We start from the raw sequence: 27,630 nt of genomic DNA, 5'->3' as shown, positions 1-27,630 counted from the left end.
TTAAAAACAACCTAACCAAAACACTTTTAATAGGTAAATGATTTATTTTATTATTTTGTTTTTTTTTATTAAACTATGTTTTTTTCGTTAGGTCATTGTTTAATTTTTTCACCAAATTAGACACTAGACAGACACAATTTTATTTAAGAGTACGCTACACCCGTCTTACAAATGTAAAACATTGCGAAAACTTTTCTGCGCGGGATAGAACCACTCAAGCTGTAATCCAAGCCAAGCAACCAAATTTTCACGCTATAAAAAGGAGAATATTTACTGTGCAACGTTGTTTTTAACTTTTCGATATCACAAATACGAAAAAAGTTCTTATTGTTTAAGAATTCATTATTTTTAAGATTTTTAAATTTGAATAACTTTTTTTAGTTCTTATATCAAACAAATGAAAACAACGTTGCATTATAAATATTCTCCTCTTTATAGTGTGAAAATTTGGTTGCTTAGCTTGGATTACAGCTTGAGTGATTCTTTCCCGCGCAAAACAGTTTTGACAATGTATTACATTTGTAAGACAGAGACAACTTATATGCGGGAATATTAGGGTGGCCCTTCGTCAAATAGGTGATTTTTTTTATAACATTTTTTTCAGTCTTACACCCTAATTTGGTTCCAATATATATAAAAATTATATTTACAAAATTTCATGTCGATAGGTTAAGTTTAACCCGTGCCCCTGAGTCCTTAAAATTCGCAAGCACGATTTTATTCAAATAACCACGTATTTTTTAAATGTTTTATTTATATCTCGTTTCAACTCGTTCATATATAAATATGTGTAGGACATTATTTATAGTAAATTAAATTTTCTATAATTCTTGTTCTATATAGATTTTTGATTATCATCATATTTTTATATATAATTAATTATCAAAGATACAAGTTTATAAAATGTATAAAACGATATTTAATAACGTGACAATTTCACAAGATTACAAAATATCTAACATCATTATATTATTACATTTGTAACTTATTGAATTTATTATCTAAGATAAGCAAACAGCATTTTAATTTAATTATTTGATTTGATTATCTTTTAATATTTTAATGATTCGAAACCGTTTTAAAAATAGCTGGAACCTCGTGAATTATTAGTAGCTTTTTCTTACATACTGTAAACTGATTTCTGGTGTATAACTGTTTCAGAACTCTATCGCGAGTTCCTAATCTATAAGAACCATCACTTGTTACCTAAAAAAAACATAATATGACTTATTTATTAATATAATAATATTTATAAATTATAATAATAATTTTTAAGCTTATTTATTACCTCTAAAACAATTGCCAGTATACTTCATGCATCTAAACGTCCTTTATCTACTTCAGGAACTGGAACACGTACAGTTGAATGATCTGCCACCGGCAATAGCTTCATATCCGACCATGCCATCATTTTTTTCGCTTAATTTTCAAGATTTTCCTTGGCTCTAGTTCGCATAATATTGGCGTTTTCGTTATTTAATTTGACAGTTGTTCGTATACTTGTAGCTAATAGTTGTTCTGTGCCTGATACTTCATTTTCTATATTTCGCAGTTGTTCTGTGCAGAGCCGTAACTACATACTTGTGTGACGCCCCGGTGCAAATTGGTGTAGGTGCTCCATTATTTTATATCATAATTTTCTTTTATGTATGTTTTGGCTCACATTATCAGATAATAGGTAAGGGCGTAGAGCCCTTTCAAGATTAAGTGAGAAATCTATCAAATCAACTTGGTATCGGGAATTAAAGTCAGAAGATATTATTGGCTTAACTACCACTCCTTTTTTAGAGCCTTTTTGTTTTTGTTGACATGGTTCACAAAAATGCAAAAATATCTCTATGTCATTACGTGTTATATTTTTGTATTTATTACCAAGTTCCTCGATCATTCGATCACACCCACCATGTCCTATTGATACGTGTGTGGTTTGCAATACATCAAATAGCTCACTGTTTGGCACATAATACAGCACGACATTGACACATTGTCATCTTTTACAGGAAATATAAGTTTTGTTTTCCCTTGTACAACCAGCACATCATACCTACGACAACAGAAATAAATAATTTAAAAAAAATAGCTGGTTGTATTTTATAAAATTAATTTAAGTATTTTTTTTTTTAAATATTAATTTCTTACCTTTTTATTAAACGGAAATCTTTAGGCTGCTTTTACTGACGTCCAGCTTTAAGTTCCAAAATAACCTCTATTAACTCATTATATTTTTCATCAGTTAAAAAACTTGTGTTATTAGCCAAATTTTTACGATTTTTATGGAGATCCTTATAAAAAATTAACTTCATGTTAATCGTATCCATAGTAATACAACACAGTGTGACGAGACACGACAATGACGATAATAAAATAAAATTATAAGTACTTTATAATGGTAGGGTAAGATTCTTATCTTTATTGCATCAAATCGTGCACATACAGCACGCGCGTTTACAATAAACGATAAGTAAAGTCGTTGGTAATAAGTGATACCCAATTATTTTTATTTTTATCATATTTCCTACTCTCTGTTTGGCATTATACATAATACCTAGGTAGGTAAAGCTCGTATTATGTATACTTCCGACTGATTTTTGGCATTTTATATAATGCCTAGGCATTTTGAAAAATACCGGATTATCCATATTGCCGGTAACATATATACGAGTATATATATTTATTACTTAATATTAATATTTTATTATATATTTATTAAGTTTAATTTGTTTAGATAAGAAGAAAACTTTAATCAATGAAAAAAATCCAACAAAATAATTATTTTTATGTATTTGTTTACCTGATGGCCAAAAACTATTTCAAATTAATTATTAGAATATAATTTATTAAATTATAATTACTTTCATTTCATGATTTAAAGAAATATCGCAGGTTAGGTTAGGTTAGGTAGCGAGCTGCTGACAATGTGAGTTGCCAATGGACACAGCGATGCTATACTGTTGTCGAAACCATGGAATGCAGGCCTATAGATACTTTTTTTTTCTTTGTTTACTACATTATTTGTTGCGGGTCATTTGTTTCCCAAGCCCAACGGATTGTCGAGTCCAGAATGAGATCGTGGTTTTTACTTCTTTCTATAACGAATAACGATGATGTCTATATTTTAAACGATTGTGTTAAAAATCTTTAATTGAGTTAAGATAGGGTAAATCCACGAGAATTTGTCACACGAAATTTTGAACATCACTAGCTACATTATGTAGTATACCTATCTCTCGATGGCACACAAAATAATAGATGAACAATTAGTACTATTTTGAATAACTTTATTAAACACAAAAATACGGGTCTCTATCAATCGCTTTCAAACATATATCGTCTCTCACTCGAAACCCCCACTGTCCCTCTACTGTGGTACTTACATCCTTAAATATTATTTAACAAAGTGCTGCCTCAGCTCATTTACTTTGTTGGCCTAATATTAGGCAATTTAAACATTTAGTTAAAAGAAGTAATGTCTATTATTATTAATTGGCACATGCCACATACAACAATTAGGCATTAAACGAAACACAAATTTTGAATCATATATATAGTTGCGGTATTTTTAACGGACAATGAAATCCACGAGTATCAGTTATTATTATAAAATTGAATATAAATTAATATTTTACTAATAATACGTAAAAGCATAATATTATGCTCTATTTAATGTTAAAAAAATACTGCATCAAATACTGGCTTGAAAATCTGGTGAAGTCAATAAAGTCTAATCGATTATAAGCAGAGAAGTATATAGTTACCAAATAGTTAAAAAAAAAAACAAATAAATATTAAATAAATTGTTTACAAATAGAAAAAACCTGCCATAACTCCGACGAAAAAAATGAAGAAGAAAAATTACCCATGCGCTATCTGTGAAAAATCATTCAACCAAAGTAGCCAATTGACAATACATCGACGCACACACACTGGTGCAAAACCATACGGGTGTGATATGTGTGACAAATCGTTCAGCATAAGTGGCAATTTGACAGTACATCGACGCACACACAGTGGTGAAAAACCATACGCGTGCGAGGTGTGTGACAAATCATTCTGCAGAAATAGCCAATTGATAATACATCGACGCACACACACTGGTGAAAAACCATACGGATGTGATATGTGTGACAAATCGTTCAGCATAAGTGGCAATTTGACAGCACATCGCCGCATTCACACTGGTGAAAAACTGTACGCGTGCGAGGTGTGTGACAAATCATTCACCCAAAGTAACCAATTGAAAATACATCGACGCACCCACACTGGTGAAAAACCATACGGGTGTGATATGTGTGACAAATCGTTCAGCATAAGTGGCAATTTGACAGTACATCGACGCACACACTGCAGTGGTGGAAAACCGTACGCGTGCGAGGTGTGTGACAAATCGTTCAACCAGAGTGGCCATTTGACGGTACATCGACGCGCACACTGGGGTGAAAAACCGTGCGCGTGCGAATTGTGTGACAAATCGTTTTCTACAAGCTCCAGTTTGACGAAAGCCTAACCTAACCTAACCTTGACGTTCAGCAGAAATGGTCAATTGATAATACATCGACGCACACACAGGATAAATCATATTAACAAATAATGTTTGTATTGATAATATATTGTATTTTTTATATTTTATAATGAATATATTATTTAACACGCTATTTATCCATAATTTGTTCTTAATTTGATTACATAAAGATAATTCATACAAGTTATTCTTACAATATTTAACTTAACATCTTAATACATAATAATCTACATATCAACAGTGGTTGAATTGGAAAAATAAATAAAGGTGGACTCTAAATTAAGTTTAACAATCAAGCAAATCAATTTAATAGTAACCCTATTCCTTGATGAATATAATAATTAGCTACGCTATAATTTGAAGAAAAAATAGTAGCTCAGTCCCCCCGCGTCCTCCCCCAATTCAACCACAGCATATCAAGCATGGCAGTATTAAAAGCTGGACAGTGATAACAATAACTAATAATCGTTGCAGAGGTTCAGTACATTAAACACCAAGTGTATCTCTATTCAAACGATAACGAATGCACAGTTTTAGGAAACTAGTTTTATTATAAATTTAGATAAAATATATTATTTCTGTGTTTAACTATTTTAATAAATTAGAAATAATAGTATTAGTGTTTTTCGGCATATGAGCTTGTTATAATAATATACATAGTATTCAGATGGGTTGCGTGCAGTGCACAACTATTACGCCACAATGTTATATTTTACACTTATTATGAGAAAAAAAAAACATTAGTTCTCACATGTTTTATTCACCCAAATGGTATTGCAATATGATGGTCGGGGGACCTTGTTACGATATTAGTTATCCAGGGAAGTTTTTCTATTCCTTATGGATAAGTTTAACGTAGCTGGGGGTTAGAGCACTGTGTATGAGGTATTTCATCAATAATAAGACACGTTTGGTTTATAGATCCATATTAATATTATTATATTAAAAATAATACTTTACTAATGTAGATGGCTGTTAATAAGTGTATTTGGTGAGTTCGCTCCTGCTGATGGTGACTGTCGAACTAACTGCTGTGTGTCGTTTTTATAATAAATAATTATGTGCACGGGTAGAAAAGTGTTGAGTGCGTATATTATGTAGTGGTAAATCATAGTGTGTATTAAGTGTGGGTATAATATACATTACATATATATATATATATATATATATAAGGTGTAACGAATGTTACAATATACCTACTGAAATTCACTCTAATTACGATGTAATTTATTTTTAAATTAACACAAATGAAACACCTACGACCTACGTTAACCTAACTTAATATTTATAGGAACAGTACAGTATATGTCGTGTACTCGTATATAGTAGGTACCTATATAGCGCATAAATAATACATATCACATCGTTGGACGTTATACGGCAAACTTCCAAAAAAGTTATACTTCATAAAATGTTATATACATCATTAATATAGTTATTAGTGTTTGGTATGAATGTATATTTAGTAATACATTTAGTGTTTAAGTATTTTACACCCGTATTATATAAGCGTAAAGTAGGGTCTCGATAATCGGAACGAGATTGGGGAAAGGGGTCGTTCGGATGGGCGAATGTAAGTGCCCACACGAGATATAACAGGTAAAAATCACACAAGGGTATGCATATGTAAGTTCCCACATGAAAAAATTACAGGCGTACGTAAGTTCCCACACGAAAAAAAATTATACCGAATACAAACTTCCCTCCCTCTTTATTCAGACTTAGGACTGACAACTTAAACATAGTTGGTGTGGTAAAAATGTGTTTGTTTTTGTGCTGCATAAAAAAGTCCAATTAATTTTTTAATTGAATCTAGTCCAAATATATAATGAAAATTAATAATATAATGTGTAGGTATGGTCCACATATTATTTGTATATAGGTATACAATATTAAAAGTTGTAATAATAGTATTGATTCTAAAATCAATGATAATAGTAGTAGAAAAAAATTAAATTATATTTTGCTTATAGCGAAAGCTCAAATACATTACATCGAAGATAGTGCTAGTTCTGATACAAGTCTTACTATAAACAGTATAAACACTTGCAAAAGTAAGTTTTTTGTAAGACCATTGATCAAGTGTCAAAATAAAAATTGGATTTGCATTAAAAATAATGTTTTGTGCACTTTAAAATGACATTTTTCTTCAGCATGTTTTATCAGTTGTAATAATTATAAGAATCTTAATATAGGTAATATTAATATATAATATAAATTGGTTTTTACTTTGCCGAAAAAATATTGGCATTTTACATTATGTCAAGGTATTTTATAAAATACCTATGTTATATGTAAAATAATCTTGAAAATTATACATTTTATTTATATTGCCTCAGAAGGGTCGGCAATAACCTAACCTAACCTAGAGATTTTGCAAACTATCTAAATTATTCACATTGCCAGTGATATATATTTATATATATTGTATATTATTTAATATGACTTAAATATTTATAAATATTACTTATATTTAAGGGGATCGGTGGTGGTATATATTTAAGGAGTTAGGTATAGGCAATATTTAAAGTGCGTGCACGAGTTATTTGTGACTGTGTGCGTAGTAAATGATTATTAGTATGTGTACGGGTCTTTGCCCTACACCAGGTACATCTTATCTGCTAATTGACAAATAACTATAACGCTGTATAGTAATACACGGTAATAATAATTACGTAAATACGCGCATACGCTGTCTCCTACGTCATTCTATATTATTATCGTTCGACGTCCATACTACACACGTCTTCTTAGCTTTACTGCAAAAACCTTCACAATTTAATTTTTAATAATTTAAAAATGTAAAATACGAACAACTCATAAAGAACCTAGTATTAAATTTTCAAGTTTTTTTGGTCATACAAAATTTTTTTACCGACACTTCAAAAAAAAATTCTCATAAAAATCGAAAATTTCAGTGGTCTATAAATAACTCAAAAAAATTCAAAAATTTTTTAAAATTAAACAGTATATAGATAACGATTATATAAACATTTGGTGAAAATTTCAAGTATTTACAGTGATTAGTTTTTGAATTATTACAATCATACAAAAAAATCGGTTTGGTCGAAAACTGGTTTTGTGTAAAATTTTTTCTGTTTTTCTGTCACTTTTTTTCATTTTTCTCGATTTTTTTGAAAACTATTCAAAAATGTTTACTTTTGACCTCTATAATGCACCAAGGATATTCACTTTTACATCAGAAACCATCCCCAAATTTTGAAATTGAAGCATTATTTCGACTAGTTATGCTGTACACAGACACACAAAAAAAAAACAAAAATAAAAAAACACACATCATTGTAAAATCAATACATTCATCACTTCGTTCAGAATCTAAAATGTAATTAAATAAAAAAGTGCGTAATAATCTTACTATTTTACACTAGCGAAAAAATACATATACTGATACACCAAGTCCAAGTGTAGTGACGACCTGAGGCGAAGCTCAAATGAACAATATTTCATATTTTCATGTTATATTATTATATTATATTTCATTCATACCAAATTATCAATATACGCAAGATATTAAATATCTTATTATAAATTGTACCGTCGTAATACCTAGAATAGTATATAATTACGATTTATAATACATCTATCGCAGACCGCGGCATGCGATATAGGTGAAGGAACGGTAGTGGCGGAGGAATTCTTCGGCACGCAACACGCGCGGTTCAAGTCACTGCCGTACTGTAACATGAACGATCCAGAACGTGTGTTTTTTTTTTTACTAAAACTATGTATTTTTATTCCATCATATTGATCGATGTAGTAATGCGATAATACTTTTTATAACTGATTTGAATTCGTTATGATGTTTACTTGAGATCGGTCAGTTCACATTTTATGATTTCTGATTTATATTCCGAATAATCAACGTTTGAAAATGCCGAAATTTTAAAATATTCAAACCAAATTTTTAGTTGTTAGGGGGGTGAAATTGGGGAAAATAAACGGACCGATCTCTAAAAGACATAATAACAAATTCATATCAGTTTAAAACAGTATTATCGCATTACTACTTCGATCAGTATGATGGAATAAAAATTGGATGTTTTGGCTAAAATAACTGTCCGCCACACCGATCCCCTTAATTAAATATATTTTTATATAAATACACATCTTCTAAGTTGCTAAATATTTTGGTATCTTATGAAGTATGAAAAGACTTTCTATTTCATGAATAGATTTCACAAAGTGGCCATGGCACATACAATAAAACAAACAAAAAATATGTAGTTTATTATGTAAAGTTGTGTAAGCTAAAAAAAAAAGAGTTCACACATTTGTACTACATATTTTTTAGCCAACCAAGTTTATGTTTTATATTTAAAACCAAAGTAATCACTTAGTGTGATAATATTTCAGTAAACAGTCTTATTTATATTTGAGAATGAATTATTTTTTTATTATGGGTTGTTATACTTAAGGTCATTTATGTTAGTAGATAACTATGGTTATAACTGTCTTAAAATACAATAATACATGTTACCAAGAAAAGATGTTTTTCTATTTTATTAAGTTATTAGGTTCATTCTAAGTTTTATCATTCTTTGTTTTTTTGATTGTTAATATATAATTTGTTTTCATTAAGTTGTTTTATACTAATAATTATTATAAATGGGTAAATATCTAGTCAACTGAAATGTGAAGAATTGATCTGTTTTATATTTATATTTTTATTATTAACCAAATTAAAATACAAATTTTGTAATTTACTTAAAATTGAGTTTATTATAACTGAAAACTGATATAAATATATAATTAACATGATAGTGTATAGAAATAAGTATGATTTATTATGCAATAAAATATTTCAAAGTTAACAACAAACCCTAATATTAATGTATTAACTTCAGATATAAGTCGGATATAATAGTTGGTATACTAATATAGAGGTAATAGTTTTAGTTTTGACTTTGAAATAATTAAATATACACAATGCTAGTTATTTGCCTATTTATTGAGCACTTTACTGAGTGATGGAGCAGACAGTTTAACACCATTCGGTATGTTTCTAGCAATATCCTGTACATTGACACTCTTCATCAAGTTTTTTTCTCTGGTTGTTGATGTTTTGTCTTTTAAAAATAAATTCAAACACGTCTTTGATGCTTTACCTCTTTTTGTGTTTCCAGGTGTTAATTTTAACTTGTATCTAAATAAAATAATACAGCTTTAGTTTAATTTCAAAACAGTTATTTTAAAATTAATTACTTATAATTTGTGAGAGCAGTATATGGTGCTACTACTGGAACAGCAAAAAGTAATTCATCTTCAGGGTATGGTATACCAGTTAATGAATCTAACATTTGGGTTTCAGTCAGATCTGTTGGTTTATCTGTTTCATCATCTTCTGAGTTTTCATTATCCTCAGATTTTTTTATTGGTTCCTTTTGGACTTCAAATTGAATTGTATCATTTGGAGCTTCAAGAAGCATAGGCAAAGGTTTAATGAATATTTGTTTATTTCCAGTAGCCTTATTCTTCTCAGTAGACTTTTTATTCTTTTTGTCTTTCTTTTTTGCTCGTTTCAGTTTTTTGTCTTCGTTCATTGATGACTAGAATAAAATAAATGTCAAATGTTATTATGTTATAGGTTATTAATAATAATACTATAGCTAGTTAGATGTGTAATTTTGAAGTTAGCAGAATATACAATTTGAAGGCTAACCGATAACAATATTCAATTGAACTAAAATCATGCATGTACATAATATTATCTACAATTTGGCTTAATTAGTTGTTTTATTTATAATTTAAAATATGACTAGTGACTAGTTTAAATTTCATGTGAAATATATTAATTGTCAAATGCAATTAAAGTAGTAAAATATAAATCAGTTATTTTTATGTTGGACAATGCAAAAACACAAAATTGTTTTAATAATCCATTAAAATGGAATTTAAAAAAAATGAATTTAAAGCCATATAAATTTGAATAAAAGAATAATTTCAAAATTTGATAACATTGGGTATTACATGTAAAATAGTAATATATCATTATTCATTTAATCATTTTGGTATTTTTATAAGTATTATTCTTAGATATTTATAAGTGTACAACATACCAAAAACAATTTTACGAGGGATAGAACCCACTCAGGATGTAGTGATAACTAAGAAACAAAATTTACTATAAAAAGGAGAACATTTACTGTGCAAAATCGTTTTTATGTGTTTGATATCACAAATACTAAAAAAGTTATTCAAGTTTGAAATAATGGATTTTTTAACATACATTTTTTTTGTACTCACGATATCGAAAAAATAAAAATTATTTTGCAAAACAAATGTTTTCCTTTTTACAGTGTGAAAATGTTGTTTCTTAGTTATTACTACAGCCTGAGTGGTTCTATCTCACCTAAAATAGTTTTAGGTATGTTGAATATTTATAAGACGGAGACAACACATGTGGGTATAACGTCCTCTTAAGTAAAATATACAATCTGCCGACTGGGTCCACTGGAAAAATCTCGTAGTACTGATGGGCGCATGTAAAATTAACATTGGGGTCAACAACAGGAAAAATTAATTTTAAACTTTTTATGTAAATCTTAAATTTTTTTATATTTAAAACATAAAATATGTTAATAAAATTATAACTTGAAAATTCAATATAACATTCCACTAAGGTCATTCTTTTAAAAATTTAAATTACTAAAAATAAAGGCACAATTTTTTAAAATGTTTTATAAGTTATAACACAAAAGTGCTTCACTTAAGTTTGTTTGAGAATCAGGGTACTACTAATATAGTAACATTGGGATATATCGCTAGTGGTGAGGTGTTAAAACAATATTATTATTCTTTACTACCATGCTAGGTTGAGTGCTTTCACTAGACCAGCGTTTCCCAACCTTTTTCCCTCGCGGCACCCTAATCCCAACCCATATTTAACCGCGGCACACTTGTTACTGACTTATATAATATGTATACATATTTTTTTTAAACCAGACTTTCATCATATTAAATATTAATACCGAATTAGTTGTATATCAGTATAATATTACTAACATTCAGTTTAAAATGGTAAGATAGGAAGAAATATTATTATAATTATCCTAAATATTTAATTCATTGAAATGTAAAAACAAGATACATTACAATCACACTAATCACAGCAGATAACAAATGACTAACTGACTAATATTTTAAATTATTTAATAAGAAATAGTGAACAATATCCCCGATAAGAGAATCGTTAAAACTATTTTAACCAATTACCGAAATTTTACATAAACGTTTATTAATAGTCGTGAAATTTCGCGGCACACCAATATGGGCATCGCGGCACACCGGTTGGGAAACCCTGCACTAGACCATATGAGCCATATACTGAATGATTTAGTTATTGTTATGCTTTAATTTCCCGGCATATCAATTTACACCAATAAGATTTTTTAATTCAAAAATTACTAATAACAATAAATATAAATTATGGTATATAGTGTTTAAGTCAAAAATTGTTTAGCCTAACTAATTTGTTTTACTTGAACTCATTGTAAAACAAGAATTGTTTATGTTTTCTAAATTTATGGTCAAGGTTAAGATCTTTTTAAATGCAGTTGGAGGTTAATAAACAAAAATAAATAAGTATATGACTTTAAAAACAGTTATACAGCACTTCTCTATTAGTTAACCTAAATCCTTCAACCTTGGATTGACATTTATTCATAACTTAGGTGGGTATATTTATTATACTCATATTTTATAATATTTATTACATGTAGTAATTTAATTCTCATTTCTCTTTCATCTTCATCTTGATCTTTATACTTTTCTTTGATTCTTTTTAATTTTCCACGTTGGCCTCGTTTCAGGATTTGAGGTTTACTAGATTCATTTTTTTTATCTGAAAATTAATTAATGATAAATTTTTAAAATAAATTAACGGAAAATGATATTTTATTAAGTTTATAATTATACAGAATTATAATAATGAAAATTGTTTAAACCAACAGAATTAATAATAGAATACCAGTTATCCACATTAATTAAAACTGAGAAAAGAACTCATAATTTATTAAAAATATACAATGAATATGAAATTAAATGTTGTTATTAAAAATAAAACTAATGCAAGTATGTATAAATGTATATTACAATAAAAAATAATATTGTATAAGATGGGCAATTTTTTTAAATATAAAATATACCTACAAGTATATTATATATTTTACATATTATACAGGGTGTCCTGTGAGGATTTACCCATTGCAATATCTCCCGAAATAATGGTGATATCAAAATTCTAGTCTTGTAATAAGACTCACAGGGATAAGAACTACAATAATTATATCATATTTTAATTGATGTTAATGTTTTGGTGAAAAAGTTAAAAAATATATTTTTTTATTTAATTATTTCCAAAAAAATTAAAGATAGCCATAGAGTTTATGTATAGAGTTTATTTTTATGAAGATATTGAAGTTTCAAAATTTTATTTTCATTAATTTCCTGATTTTCAATATTTTTTTTAGTTTCGAGAAAAATTGCGAATTATTTAACACCGTAATGTTATCAAACATGTGAACCGCCGCGCCGCGCTCATTCCCATACGGCCGGCCGAATACCTTACATGTTCCTAATAGTTATAAATTATAATCATATTTTATTTCTTCAAAACTAGAAAAAATATTGAAAATCAGGAAATTAATGAAAATAAAATTTTAAAACGTCAATATTTTCAGGAAAATAAACCCTACAAAATGGCTTTCTTTAATATTTTTGGAAATAATTAAATAAAAAAATTTTTTTTATATTTTTTATAAAAACATTAAAATAAATTAAAAACTGAAATAATTGTAGTATTTATCCCTCTGAATCTTAATATAAAACCAAAATTTTAATATCTCCATTATTGCGTGAGATATCACAATGGGTAAATCCTCGCGGTATACCCTGTATAAGTTTATTTAAAATAATTATAATATTTTTCTCTGGTAAATCAAATGTGAGCTATAGCAGATAATAAAATAATATCGAACTTCACAAGACAAAACTGAAATTCATACTTTATCTTAATTGGCGGATGATAAACAAGTTGATGATCACTATAATTGATGAAGTAGATAGTTTTTTAAAAATATTTTTCAGTAAGTCTTACTTGAATCATTGACATCATCCAGTTCGATATCACCATCATCACTATCTGAAGATACAGCATCAGATTGTTTGACAAATTTACATGTATCTTTACAATTTGGAATACTTATTACATCTGTAACACTAATAAATAAAAACCATGAATTTAATAAATAAGTTTAAACATTTTTAAAATATGATAAATAGATAAGCAAGCCATATGTATAACATGAAAAGTATGGTAGATAAAAGAAAATATTAAGTCTGAAGATAAATTATACATTTAGGACTAAGAAAATAATAATCTAAAATAACTGAATGGTTAGGATAAGTTGCATATAATGAAAATCATTTAAGTTTTTTTGTAAACTTTTTATACTTTTAAAAGCTTTAAACTTTGAAAATGGTGAGCAAGTAGGTACAGATCGTATGCCATGATTGCAAACAACATGATGCAAAATAAATAATTAATACAAATTTGTAATTTTACAACAAACAATTATGATAACATTCCTTGAACAAAAAATATGTTAAAAATATTTACTTGTCTTGTATCAATTTTATTATTAATATATTGTTATTATTACTATAATAAGAAAAATAATATTTTTATTTATTTGATTTTTTCAAATATAAATTCTTTCAATAGCCATAAATTTCGATATTTCAAATCTACCAGGTGTTATTAGGTTCAAATTAATAATACAAGTGACTAACACTAAGTATCTGTAGTCTATAGATATGCTTCAAGGGATATATTTACGCAAAATTTATTTTTTGTTTTGATCCATGCTCAATACGGAAATGTGTAAGTATGTTGAAAAAACTGTTTTAAAAATTGAATACTCTATGTACTTATAAAAATTATATAGAACTCATCATAAAAGATTATGCTCTTCATATTCAATTTAATATTAAGTATATTTACTCTAGTTATAAGTCTAAAAACACAAGATTGATTTTTTGGACACAAATTTGGTATATTACGCATGGGCCAGGGATAGAAATAGTGTACTGACAATGTGTTAGAATTAGGGTTTATTGTTAAGTTTTAAATAATTATATCATTACTTTTTTAATGTTTCATTATTAATTTCTAATTTTTCTTCTTCTTGTACTTTTTCTTCATCAACATCTTCTTCTTCTTCTTCTTCTTCTTCATCTTTTGAATGCTTATTATTTGTTTCAATTTTTAGTCCTTCACCATCATCATTGACTGTATAAAGAGTTTCTTTGTTTGGCAATTCAATATTTTTCTCCAGATCTAAATAACAATGAAATTAGATATTTTTAAAAATTTAATCAAATCATAATATGATAAATAATTAAATAATATATTTTATTACTATAAATGTTTTAATAGGTTACCTTCATCGCTATCATTTTCACTTGGTATATTTTCAAATTCATCATTACTTTGTTCAATGTTTTCTAAGCCTTCATATTCAATACCCTTAACTTTACGTTCATTTGCATGTCTAAACACAATTTTAATTGTAATTTTATTTTTGTCTTATAAATATTTTGTTTAAATTTACCTAAATATTGAACTATCTTCTAGTTTAAACAGAAAGCTTAAACCTAATATAAGATGAGTTGCTGGTAAATAGTTTTTTTTACCACGTATCATAAAGCTACCAGTAGTCAAATATTCTCCAGTAGGTGCAGTTTTAGACACTTGTTCAGGTTTCACCCAAAATGCATTTTGTAAATTAATTTTCATTGTCCACGAAACACTGAAATTAAAATTAAATTGATTTAATTTCAATACAAACTAAATTGAAAATGCATTGATTTTTTAATTTGAATACACTATTTTAAGTTTCTATTCATAAGTTTAGAACACTTTATAATCCCGTTGGGTCTATCTATCTATTAACTACAAATACATAGTTACAATTGTTGATATTAAGATATTTATTAATTTACTATTATTTATAGAAAGTTTTCTTAATTAGGATTGTTGATATTACAATAATAACTTGTATAAGTATTTAATATAGAATCATACAAACCCAAAATAAAATATTACCTATATATTAATGTTAACAATTTAAAAATAAAAATGGTATTTAGAAATAGTTTATCACCTTTTATTAAAGTACTTTTGGAAACCAATTATTTATTTATTTGGCACACTCTTAAAGTGACTTTTAGCAGAACTAAGACCAATAACTCCCCCCCCTCTCTTGTCTGTGTCTTTGGAAACAAGCAATATTAATGTAATAAACAACATTTTGACAACAATTTATAAAATTATATTTAAATTAAGTTCCTGAAATAAACATATTATAATTTAAAATAAAACTTTAGTGAAATACAAATAATTGATGATAACTGAGAAAATTGAATTGACATAAAGTCACTTATAGAAAAAGTTAAATGTCTGGACACCACAGTTAAGGCTATTGAAAGCAGACCATTTTTAAGGGGTTGGATTTAGGTAATATTCTATAATCAACAGAAGAGTGGCATGATTGTATGTGTAGTGATGGATCTTTAATGCTCCTTAAACACTTAATATATAAACTATGGCTAAGATTTTTGGTAACATAGAAGCGAATTACGGCCCCCCGCTTAGCCCCCCAAAATCTACAAATTTAAAATGCTATATTATAAATGTGTACTTTTTTTTATATATATACTTAAATAATATTGTATATTATGAGACGGTCATGTTAATTATAAAATAAAAATTATCACTGATATTGTAGAAATAAATGTATAATTTTGATCCTAAATTATTAGGAATTATTATTATATTGTCTTATTATTGCTATTACGTCATGATTGTGATGGTATATTATACTAAATTTATATTTAGGTACCTACTGCATAATAAATAATAATATGAGATACTCTTTACTAAACACACGATGCCAGTAATAGACGATAAGCCCTCATAATATTTGACATGACTGTGACCATTTACTGCGCTTATCTGATGTGTAATGGTGGATGAAGCAAGGTAAACATTTAACTTAGTGATAGATTATATACCTGATAAAAAACAAATATGTTTATATTTATATACTTTCTAGATTTTTCAATAAAGAGCAGCTTTCTTTATTTAACATTTTACTTTTATTTTGAGCATTTGATATACCTCATAAAGTTTTCATGATTATTTTTATTTTTGGTATTTATTATTCAATTAGTAATATAAGAAAACATGAATTATTTCTTGCATTTAAAAAACAAAAAAATATGTTATATATAATGGTAACGGCTAACTAACAAGTAACAATTATAAAATCACCTTATTAGATAACTATTAGTGGCTTCTCTGCTTAGCCAACAAAAATAATTTAATATACTAATTTTATGTCACAATATTTATAAAATTGTAGATTTTAGTCATTTTGAAAAAATATTTATCTACCTGTATGAAATTGCCATAACAGCTGCTTCATTGAGTGTAGCAGGAGGGACAGGTTGATTTGTTGGATTTTTAATTATAACAGTGGTTGCGCCACTAAATCCAGCATGCACATAAATATCTGATGGCTTCATATACCGTTTAACAATAACTTCATTTTGATGAGCGTCACGCCCAGCAATAACTAAAAATAAAAAATATTGCTAAATAAGTATTGTAAATAAAACAATAGTAAAAAATATTTTTTTAGTGAAATAGTAAATCATCATTAAAAAGATAAATTCACAAATCATTAGATTAGGTTAAGTTAACAGGTAAATATCGAAGAAAATGTAAACAAAACACTAAATTATACCTCAAAACATGTATTTTATTTTAAAATTAAAATTAATAATGTATAAAATTTGATTTAGATCAGGCTGTTTTTTTTAACAGATAGGAAAAATTATTTTTTTTTGTAAATTTGTTATTATTATTAAATCTAGAAAATATATTTATTAATTATATTTATACATAGCAAGGTAAATGTTAGTTATATTAAAAAAATAAGTTAAATGAAACTACATTATTCGATGAATTGAATGAGAGGAAACAACCAACTAATTATCAGTTTAGTACCATCTGACGCTGTGCCGCGGAAACCTATACCTGTGTAATTGACACGGGTAGAAAGTTTATGTCGGCAGTTGTGAAGAAATATAGAGATTGGTCAATAAAACTATGATACTTCATGAATAAAAATTGAAATCTGGAGTCTATAAGTAATTTTATAAATTGAATGTGTCCAAAACTAAAAGAAGTAAATTAAGAAAAAAAAGTGATGACTTCCTATACTTGGTACTATTTAAACAACATTTATTATCAAACGGTAATGATTGATATTATTATGGTGTGAAAAAAAAACAAATATTCTACTTAATATTTTTAGGTAAACTATTAGTTTTGGCCAGCGATATAGTTTTTAGTTATCAATATTTACATTAATTTGCAAAACACCATAAAAAAATAAAATAAAAATTAGGTACATAGTAAATGTGGGTATGTATTATATATCTTAGTTAATATATATTATAATGAAATTGAAATCATGAATATGTATTATTTTTTAAAATTATTCTTAAAATAGATTAAATTATTTAAATTTCAATTCATTTTTTAAGTTCTTACTTATAAGCACTTGTATTATTATTTAATTTCTTTTAATGGCTATTGTAACTTATTTTAAATCATCCGTTCACTATATTTTCGAATTCCTGATTGATAACCCGATATTGCAAATTTAATTTTTGGACAATGATGTCCAAAATAATAAAAGAATATCCACGATATTGCTGGGAAACACTATTAAGTAGTATATGCTTTTGAATTATAGGCAATTTTATTGAACAACCAAATTGCTAGTGTAGGGATGGCCTAGCTAAGCTTGAAAAAAAATGTTACCCAAATAATTTTCAGAAGATATAAACCAATAAAACTTTTCGAACCAATATGTTTTGCGAACTTTATTTATAGAAGCTACAACTTGCATATCTTTCAAAGTTTGTTTAGTTTTTTTTTCAGCCATTTTTAAAACTGTATTTGAGGAGTCAATGGTTTTTTTCTCTTTGATAGCTGATTGTTTTTTAGATCCATAGTATCTATAAAATAAAACAATAAATATGAATTCATATTTAATATTAAATAAAAAAGTTATTCTCTTTTTACCTTTGAGCATTTCCAAAAGCTGACTGACTTAAATCTATATCAATTAATTGACTGTTTTCTTCATTTTGGTTTTCTTCGTTATAAGGATCACTTAATAATAATAATAACAATATCAACAATTATCATAATAAAATAATACTAATAATTTATGTAAATTATTTTAGAAAAACTTACAACAGTTGAAGTGTAATGTGATTCACACTCAATTTCAAATTCTTAACTATAGCATATGTACATCCATCATCTTCAAAATTTAATTGTCTTATCATATCCCAAATTTCATCCCAATGCAGTTGTTTAGCTACTGCTTGCCTAACAAACTGTATAGTGTTGTCAACAAGATCCAAATTATTAGTAATTAATTCAGCTTTTAATCTGTGCTCATCTTGGGAATCTTGAAGTTTTTTAAGTCGTTCTTCATGATCTTTAACAATATTTTGTAGCTTTTTGACTGCTCCTTTTTCCTTTGAAAAAAATTATTTTAATTGTTAATTAATTGTAATATTATTTTTAAATGTGAAGGAAAAATTTGCATATTGGTTTGATGTAAAACAGTTTTATAAAAACTAAAATAGAATAGAAAAAAATGATATTGAATAATCTCTTAAAATGAGATGTATTTGAAAAAGATATTAGTTAAAACATACATTTTTGTAAATACATCTTACTATTCTAACTATAAATTTTACTTTAAATTTGAAATTTAAAATGTTTGTATCTTATTTATAAAACTGCCACGCCTGCAAATGTTGTCCCCACCTTACAAACGTATAACATTACTAAAAACTGCTTTGTGCAGAGAAGTTTCAAGAAGACTATTCATAACTAAGAAACAAAATGTTCATCCTATAAAGATGAGAACATTTACTGAGCAACATCATTTTTAATTTTTTCAATATCATGAATATGAAAAAAGTCCTTATTGTTTAAAAATGTACTATTTCAAATTTGAATAACTTTTTTTTGTACAACACAGTGTATATACCCAGATTAGTGTTATATGTTTGTAAGATGGACACAACACATATGGATGTGGTTTCCTCTTAATGAGAAATAATAATGAATTACTTGTTGTATAATATATGTATATATATTAATATACTAACTTGTTGCATACACTTAACATCAAATTTTTGGCTCTCTAAATTAGAATAAAATTCATCTACAGCTTCATTAAAACTTTCATAAATTTTTGAAGGTAAATTCTGATGCTGAGCAAACAAAAAAGGATGATACTCTTGATTGGTACACAATTCTTTCATAATACCATTGGGTAACAACTGTTGATCAATTTTTTGAATTATAAAACCCTAAAACATAATTTGTTACAGCTATTAATAAAATAAAATTTCATACAGTAGGGTCTCGATAATCCAAAGACATGCTAATCCCAATGGGCTTAAGAATTATCTTATCGCCATAATATGTACTATGTATTTATAAATAATATTTTCCTGTAATCAAATTTTTCAATTATGCGAGACAAGGCACATTAATCCATAATGGGGACCATGGTACAAAAAAAAAGTAAATCAATATTTTAAATAGTAAAGTTCATAATTATATTAATATTTTTATATATTCACTGTCTTTGGAAATTACATGTTTTTACACAATTAATACAAATAAAAATAAAACTTCATATTTTAAATTACAATAAAATTGATGTGTTTCTTTAAGTTATAGGTAATCCGAACAAATCGCTAATCTGAACGACCCCTTTCTTTAATCTTGTTCGGATTATTGAGACCCTGCTGTAGTTACATTACATACATTGAAGTGTACTAACATATTTTATTATTGTTTTTTTTTCTCGAGTCATATAATTAAATTTAAAACAAACTTGTTATTTAAAAAAACAAAATTATTATTGTAAATCTGTATTTTTTGCAGATCATTGAAACATCATATTATGCTAATTTCATAAAAAGAAGATTGCAATAAATTGCATTATGAATCAAAAAGTAAATAACAATAATTCATAGTATCATGATATATAATTTATATCTTAAAATTATGATATATTATTAACTTGTATTATTTGAAACAGAGGGGCCATTTCAGTTTTTTTAATAGGGGTGTCAACAATTAAGCAGGCCAACTTTTTTCGTCAGGCCACGTTTTCCTCAAAATAATAAATACAGATATTGTTTGTGTGTAAGTAACTAGCATGGGGTTACACTCTTGATTGATTAAATAGATTCAAATTATTCTTTAATAATATGTTTGTCTTTTGATATAGATCTAACAATATTTAGTATAGGGAACCTACATTTAACCAATGCAATTTATTCCAAATAAAATAAATATATTACACCTATTTATTAACATATTATAATAAATAATAATACAATAGTCCATACGGTATACGTTAATTTTTAAAAATTAATAATACTATTCTAGCTTATATACCTTCTAATTTTTAGTTTATAAAATCTATTTACTGTTTCATCTAAATTTATTTTGTTAAAAGGACGCTACACCCGCATGTGTTGTCTCTGTCTTACACACGTACTAAATAGCAAATTTTCATTCGCTAGATTCAATAGTGTGCTGTTAGTTTTGATATTAGAGTGAACTGACCCATTATCAAACTTTTAGGTAAGAAAATTATCTGTGTTCTCATGTTGGTTTTTACGATATTTTAATTTTTAATTGAGTTATGAGCATGTTAAGTCTGGATATTTGAAAATTCACATAACTCAATTAAAAATTAAAATATCGTAAAAAACCAACATGAGAGCACAGATAATGTTCTTATCTAAAAGTTTGATAATGGGTCAATTCACTCTAATATCAAAACTAACAGCACACTATTGAATCTAGTGAACGAAAATTTGCTATGTAGTACGCGTGTAAGACAGAGACAACACATGCGGGTGTAGCGTCCTCTTAACATCCTCTTTTTCTACCACTATGATCATTAAATCGCTTATTGTTCGTCACCCATTGAAGTCTGAAGATCTAAGATAAGAATTCTCTCATTTGAGTGAGGAAAAAAATCTTTAAATTGATGCCGATGAAAGAATTCTTATAACTAACGATTGAACCTTGTTGGCACATTGAAAATTGTAGTCCAGGCCAATAAGACACAGAAAAAAATGAGGAGTTAAAGTTTACTCTGCACCCCCCTCCTCCCCATCAAATGGCACCCCTGATTTTAAACAGTTGTTAAGCTCTAAAAATGTACCCGGCATGTTAATTAATAAGTGTCAATAGATAAATAAATAATATGATATGTAAAAATGTATAGCGGACAATATCATTAGTGTGTTCCATAACGGTTGCTATGTCTTTTTAGCCACTACCCAGGGCGTCAATCAGTCGACCACTTTGCTAACCAGCTAGCTGTCTTTTCCCTCACATAAAGTCAATCACTCTCATTTGCATACCTGTTGGTTCATAATATAATTACATTTATGTAAGTCTCTAAGTGAAATAAACTGTAATTCATAAGTAATTGTACAAACATTCATACCCCAGTAGCCAGCCCCTTTTTCGGCCACTTACACCACTACAAAACCAAGTCAAATGGTCTTAACTTTAGTATTATGATAAATGTTTTCAAATTAAATTTACAATAAATATAATTATAAATCACAATAGATATAAATTATGAAATAACTTTATATCCTAAGTTAAAAATTTAGATAATGTTTTTCTACAGATAACATACTCACAGAGCTTTAAAATATAACTTTTAATATAATCTTATGCTTTGTGCAAATTCAAGTGTTTTAGCTGTTACGTCTGATAATTATTTTACATCCCCTTTGTTAATGAAAAAGAATTAACAATCTTAAATAACATTAAAATTGTTAGGCATTAAATTTAATATTGAAACTTTGGAATTCAGAATCAATTTAATGATTTTTAGCTAGTAAAATAATATGCTAAATTCTAAAATTTACTGTTCCAACTTCCAAAATAGTATTGTTAATCATTTAAACATTTTAAACATACACAATTTCACGATCTACATGTCCCTGTATACAAATAAAATTATAATCTATTAATTTTGTTGGATATAACTTTAGAAAACAAACTTAAAAAATTTTGTTTATTTATTTTCATTCTTTTTCAAAAATAAAATATTGATTAGTAATTATTACAATTTATAACAAAAAATTATTTGAATACAGTCTTTTATATAGATTCTTGTATCTTACACAAATGTTCATTCGTAGCAATATCTCTTTAATTTGTATAATATTATATTAAATAATTATTGTTAGAGATTAGATGTTTATAATTTTATAAATTTGTTTATGGTTTATGCATTTAAATAGGAGTAAGTATGATTCATGAAACATAGAATTCAAATAAATAAATTTATTTTGCATAAAAATCACATTATTTAGGGTGAGAAATATTTAATACTTTAGAGGTTAATTATAAATATAACACAATTCATAAAAATATTGGTAATTTTATTTTATAAGTAAATTGGTATATAGGTGAATATGCTATTGCCTATTCATGTAAATCAGAATTTTAAAATTATCTCTATTAATTGGTATTAATTAAAAATGTCAACGAATAAATTTTACAAGAGAGTTATTTTAAAGTTTTCCAAGTTCTTTGTAATATTTTGACAAGGTGACAAATGAAAATTACACCAGAACATAATATATAAATATAAAACAATACATAATGCTTATTTAGGAGTTTTTTACAGTAAAAACCAGATATAACATATGTATTATAATATGACATATAATTCAAAAGTAGGTAACCACTTTGCTGTACAAGTACAGTATTTCTGGGAGCACATATAAATGAGGAAAATATTTATATGAAACCATATTTTTCAGGAAAATAATTATTAAGACTAGATTTCTTGTAGAGAAGGATTTTTCAAAAGAATGGTACAATAAAAAAATGATAGATTCTCGGAATGACATTTTTCTAAACAGAATTAACAAAGGAAAATATAAATCAGTAAAATAATAATGCTGAAGAGTATTCTTCAGGAACGGTATAAATTAGGAAAATATCGCTCAGGACTGTATAAATCGGGACAACATTTTTGAGTATATTATACACGTGGATCCGTATTAATCAAAAAAAGCATAGGTATGTAAGCTTAAGTATGAAAATTTGTAATCTTTATCAATATTCAATAACCTATCAATATTAATTTTTTATCTTTTCCCTGCATCTTAAAATAATAGTTATTTAATGAGTAGAAAATAAACTAAAAAATACTGAACAATATAAAAGTCTAAAAATAGCTTAAAAATCAATCAGAATATTTTTAAATTGTTGTCTTGTATTGAAAATTCTAATATAAATATTTGGTGAAAATTTAAGCGACTAATTTCATGTGTTTTTCAGTTTCATCTCAAAACAAAATTAATTTTGATAAATATTTTTTTTTATTTTGTGAAGAAATTCTTATTTTTTTTCATCCTTCAAGTTCAAAATTGAAGCATTTTTATTGCCCCATATGATGAGAAACAGAAAAGAAATTTGAAAACAAGTTTTTTTAGTCTTTACTACATTCAAAACTTAAATATTGTAACTATTAAATTCAACTAATAAATTTAACACTAAGAAATATTAAAAAAAATTTGGATTTTTAAGACACCAAACATCATTTACCTATTACTTTTAAAAAGAATATCAAGATGATATATTTGAATATTTTAAACGACATAAAACATATTTCAAAGAATTTTAACAAATATAAATCCAACCATTATTCATCACTATGTAGAAAGTACATTTAATTTAAATCTGTGCTTTCATTCATAAATAAAACAAATATTACAATTATTTATGAGAGGTTTTTCATTTAAAATAACTATTCAGTTAATAAAAGCAAATGGTGTTAAAAGTAGAAGGTGCTAGTGTGCTACTATAGCTCTAAAATGGTTTTATTGAGCATTTCAATAGGAAAGTATATACTAAAAAACATTTTGAAAAAAGTTAAAATTATATCTTACTTCTTTTAATGTAGTAATATTGTCTAAGAACTTTTCAGCAATATCAAAGCAATTCATGAGCTTTTGAATATCTGTATCAATATTGAATTCTATACCAATTCTTGTATTTATTGGAAAACCGCCACTTATTAACATATGTTCTAATAAACAATTTCCATAATCTATAAAATATAAATTAGTTATAACAGATATTTTAATAAAAACTATTAATATTGCTACTAATAATAATGATTATGAGATTATGACAATAATCATCCACAGATTCCTAACCTAAACAATTTGGAAAATTTGAAAAAATAAATTTCTTTAAGTTTGTTGAAGGTTTAGCTGTTTTCAGAATTTGAATTAAATAGTCTTCCGTAGGTGGATTAAGTCGATTTTTCGGTCTGCTATTTGGGTACACCTCCTTAACGAAAAATCTAAAATTTTAAACATAAATATGCCAAGTAAATAAAAAATATACAACAAAATACATTCCAAAAATTAGAGAAATCGAATAAATATTTTACTTCTGTTTTTCATCCTCAGTGTGTGGACGTAAAATATTAATCATAATATAATCTTTATCTGCTAAAATAATATTGCCTTTATCATATAATTCTAGTATAACATGGTATGCTGCTTCTCCAACACCAAACTGCAGATCAATAATTCGATCAAATCCCATTTGTGATAATTTTTCCAACCGTTTGTTTGATAAGTGTTTTCTTAGCTAATTATAACAAATAATTTATCATTTTTTAAATAAAGGTTCTAGAAAACCTCTTAAACCAATCAAAATATATAAGCACATCCACAGTGGTGGATCGAAAGGGTATATTTGAATCATGTAATTCACAAAATATTAATGGGTGGGTGGGTCTTATGATTGGAAAAGGTAGACTGGACTATTTTTGCAAGTTTGTAATTTAAATATTATAGTTGTGTATGTGTACTCAGCAGATAATGTACATTAATAAGTAATAATTAATAACTATATTTTAGGACGGGTGGTGTAAAAATATTAAACGTGTTTCGAGGGAAAATAAGCTCAAACCGCCACTGAGCACATAGTTTAATGAGTTTTCATCATAAGATAAGTCAACATTTACATAAAATGCAATACTATTTAAATGATCTAGATATAATAGTATGTTACTAGGGATTAATAACAATCAATATTACGATTTTTAAATGATTTAGAATAACACAATTGTTTATTACAATATGAATAATAAAGTGCTTATAATGCTTAGGCCAAAAACATTACGTTTTGAGAATGTAATTTATTTATTTAGTCATTTAAAAAAAAAATTTTTTAATATTTTTATTGTTTATTAAATTGTAAGCAGCAAGAAATTTAAAAAATACTTATATAAGCTGTTAATATAGTTAAAATATTATACCTTCATACTAAAACTACTAGGTGCTTCATTTTTAGTCCATTCATAATTAGTAACATGTAATCGAACACCAGATTCCAATAACAACACACACTTTTCGTTATTAAGTTGAAATTTAAATAAATATGTTTTATGATCAATGTCATAAACTCTTTGTAATCTCATACCTTTGTATCTGAAAAAAAAAAAAATTAAAAATCCATTCATGGACAAAATGTATTAATAATTAAAGTATAATTGAATACTAATAATAACAACTTACAATCAACTAGTTTAATAAAATTGTGACATTATATTAACAGAACCAGTCTTTTAGAAAAATACAACCTCGTATACATTATAAATACCTACTATTTCTAATTTATAAATATTTATTTTGCAATTATATTAAGGAATTACCTACTGTTATATATAATTTATAAGCCATTTTGGCGTTTTCCATTTATATTAATTTTATAAATAATAATAATAAATAAATAAATTATAGTGATCTACAAATTAATCGAAAACTAGCATTTATTATGATTTTATGCCTGGCATATATTATGCCATGGGTCTAACATGAATTCTAACATAAATACAGTGGACACTACTTACAGGACTTACGCTTATACACTTATAAGTTATAACATTATAAGGTTCAGAAGACAAAATAGTCTTACTACTAAAGAATAAAGAATAATCTCAATACAGTACCTAAACTCAAGCATATATAAATTTTAAGCACATAATATTTAAATATATTAGTTTTCGTAATAAAATATAGTGAATAAGTAGTAAAAAATATTAAAGTTACAAACACGTAAAGATCAAACTTTTGTAAAACAAGTTATTGTGAAACATCCAAACACTTACTTTTGAATTTCTTTGACGACACACATTATGTCCAACGTCGAGAATCGCGTTTTCATTTTTGTGTAGTTTTCGTTCAACCATTAAAAAAGAATAAAAATAAATTTGCAAGTCACCAAAGCTCTAGTTTTACTAAGAAATCCAACGCATAAACTGCGTACTACCTATATATCTGCAATAGTGCACTACAGAGCTCAGAAACACATGAAATATTGTTATTACATCGCGATAAACGGAAGCATCATTCGTGATAATATTGAAGTTTTCTTGTAAGTACGCACCGAGATAGATAAGAAATAAGAATATTATTCTATCTCATTTTTTCGATGTCGTGTTCGTTATCATCACGGTAGATTATAGAGGTATACGCACGACTATCAAAATCGTGTCCCGAGATATATGTTTTAAGAAGGTTCTCACCGCTAGATCGCGTAACAGTCTTTTGGCCCTATCTAAAATGTTTATTTATATTAATATTATAGGTAGGTACGTATTATATTTTGTCTACAATGAAATATAAATTATATTTTATATTGTAATACATTTTTCACCATAACAAAATCAAAGTATAATAATAAATTGTTTATTTATTTGAATGTTTTCAATTGTTTTTGTGTAAAATGGTTAAGTGTTTTATAGTATATTGCAAATCTGGTTATGCAACTTGCAAGGATAAGGAAAATAAACCATTAAAATATAATCATAAAATACATTTTGAAATGATAATTATTGGATACATCCAATGGTTAAATT

At 26.5% G+C, this 27,630-nt stretch overlaps 2 protein-coding genes and 1 pseudogene across 2 annotated transcripts; 1 reads left to right on the top strand and 2 right to left on the bottom strand.

Annotated features, from left to right (window-relative positions):
- Positions 1 to 1,059: 1,059 nt before the first annotated feature.
- LOC149060924 (SCAN domain-containing protein 3-like) lies at positions 1,060 to 2,318 on the bottom strand (annotated as a pseudogene).
- Positions 2,319 to 3,838: 1,520 nt separating this feature from the next.
- Positions 3,839 to 4,504, top strand: LOC107161302 (uncharacterized). Its single transcript, XM_015507659.2, has one exon. The coding sequence runs from the start codon at positions 3,839 to 3,841 to the stop codon at positions 4,502 to 4,504; it is 666 nt and encodes a 221-aa protein (XP_015363145.2).
- Positions 4,505 to 9,303: 4,799 nt separating this feature from the next.
- Clbn (Nuclear export mediator factor NEMF homolog Clbn) lies at positions 9,304 to 27,165 on the bottom strand. The gene is made up of 17 exons (XM_089216218.1): positions 26,881 to 27,165; positions 26,029 to 26,200; positions 25,153 to 25,355; positions 24,914 to 25,062; positions 24,644 to 24,804; positions 19,802 to 20,005; positions 18,870 to 19,159; positions 18,696 to 18,785; positions 18,432 to 18,628; positions 16,995 to 17,175; positions 15,151 to 15,348; positions 14,981 to 15,090; positions 14,684 to 14,876; positions 13,635 to 13,756; positions 12,253 to 12,380; positions 9,743 to 10,086; positions 9,304 to 9,683 (listed from the first exon to the last, which is right to left on the bottom strand). The coding sequence occupies exons 1-17, from the start codon at positions 26,934 to 26,936 to the stop codon at positions 9,482 to 9,484; spliced, it is 3,000 nt and encodes a 999-aa protein (XP_089072344.1). The 5' UTR covers positions 26,937 to 27,165; the 3' UTR covers positions 9,304 to 9,481.
- Between the last annotated feature and the right edge of the window lie 465 nt (positions 27,166 to 27,630).

The sequence above is a fragment of the Diuraphis noxia genome, unplaced genomic scaffold, assembly GCF_037042655.1.
Source record: "Diuraphis noxia isolate RWA-SAM2 unplaced genomic scaffold, SU_Dnox_SAM2 contig0001, whole genome shotgun sequence".
Classification (NCBI taxonomy): Eukaryota; Metazoa; Arthropoda; class Insecta; order Hemiptera; family Aphididae; genus Diuraphis; species Diuraphis noxia.
This window is presented reverse-complemented; position numbering and strand designations above follow the sequence as displayed.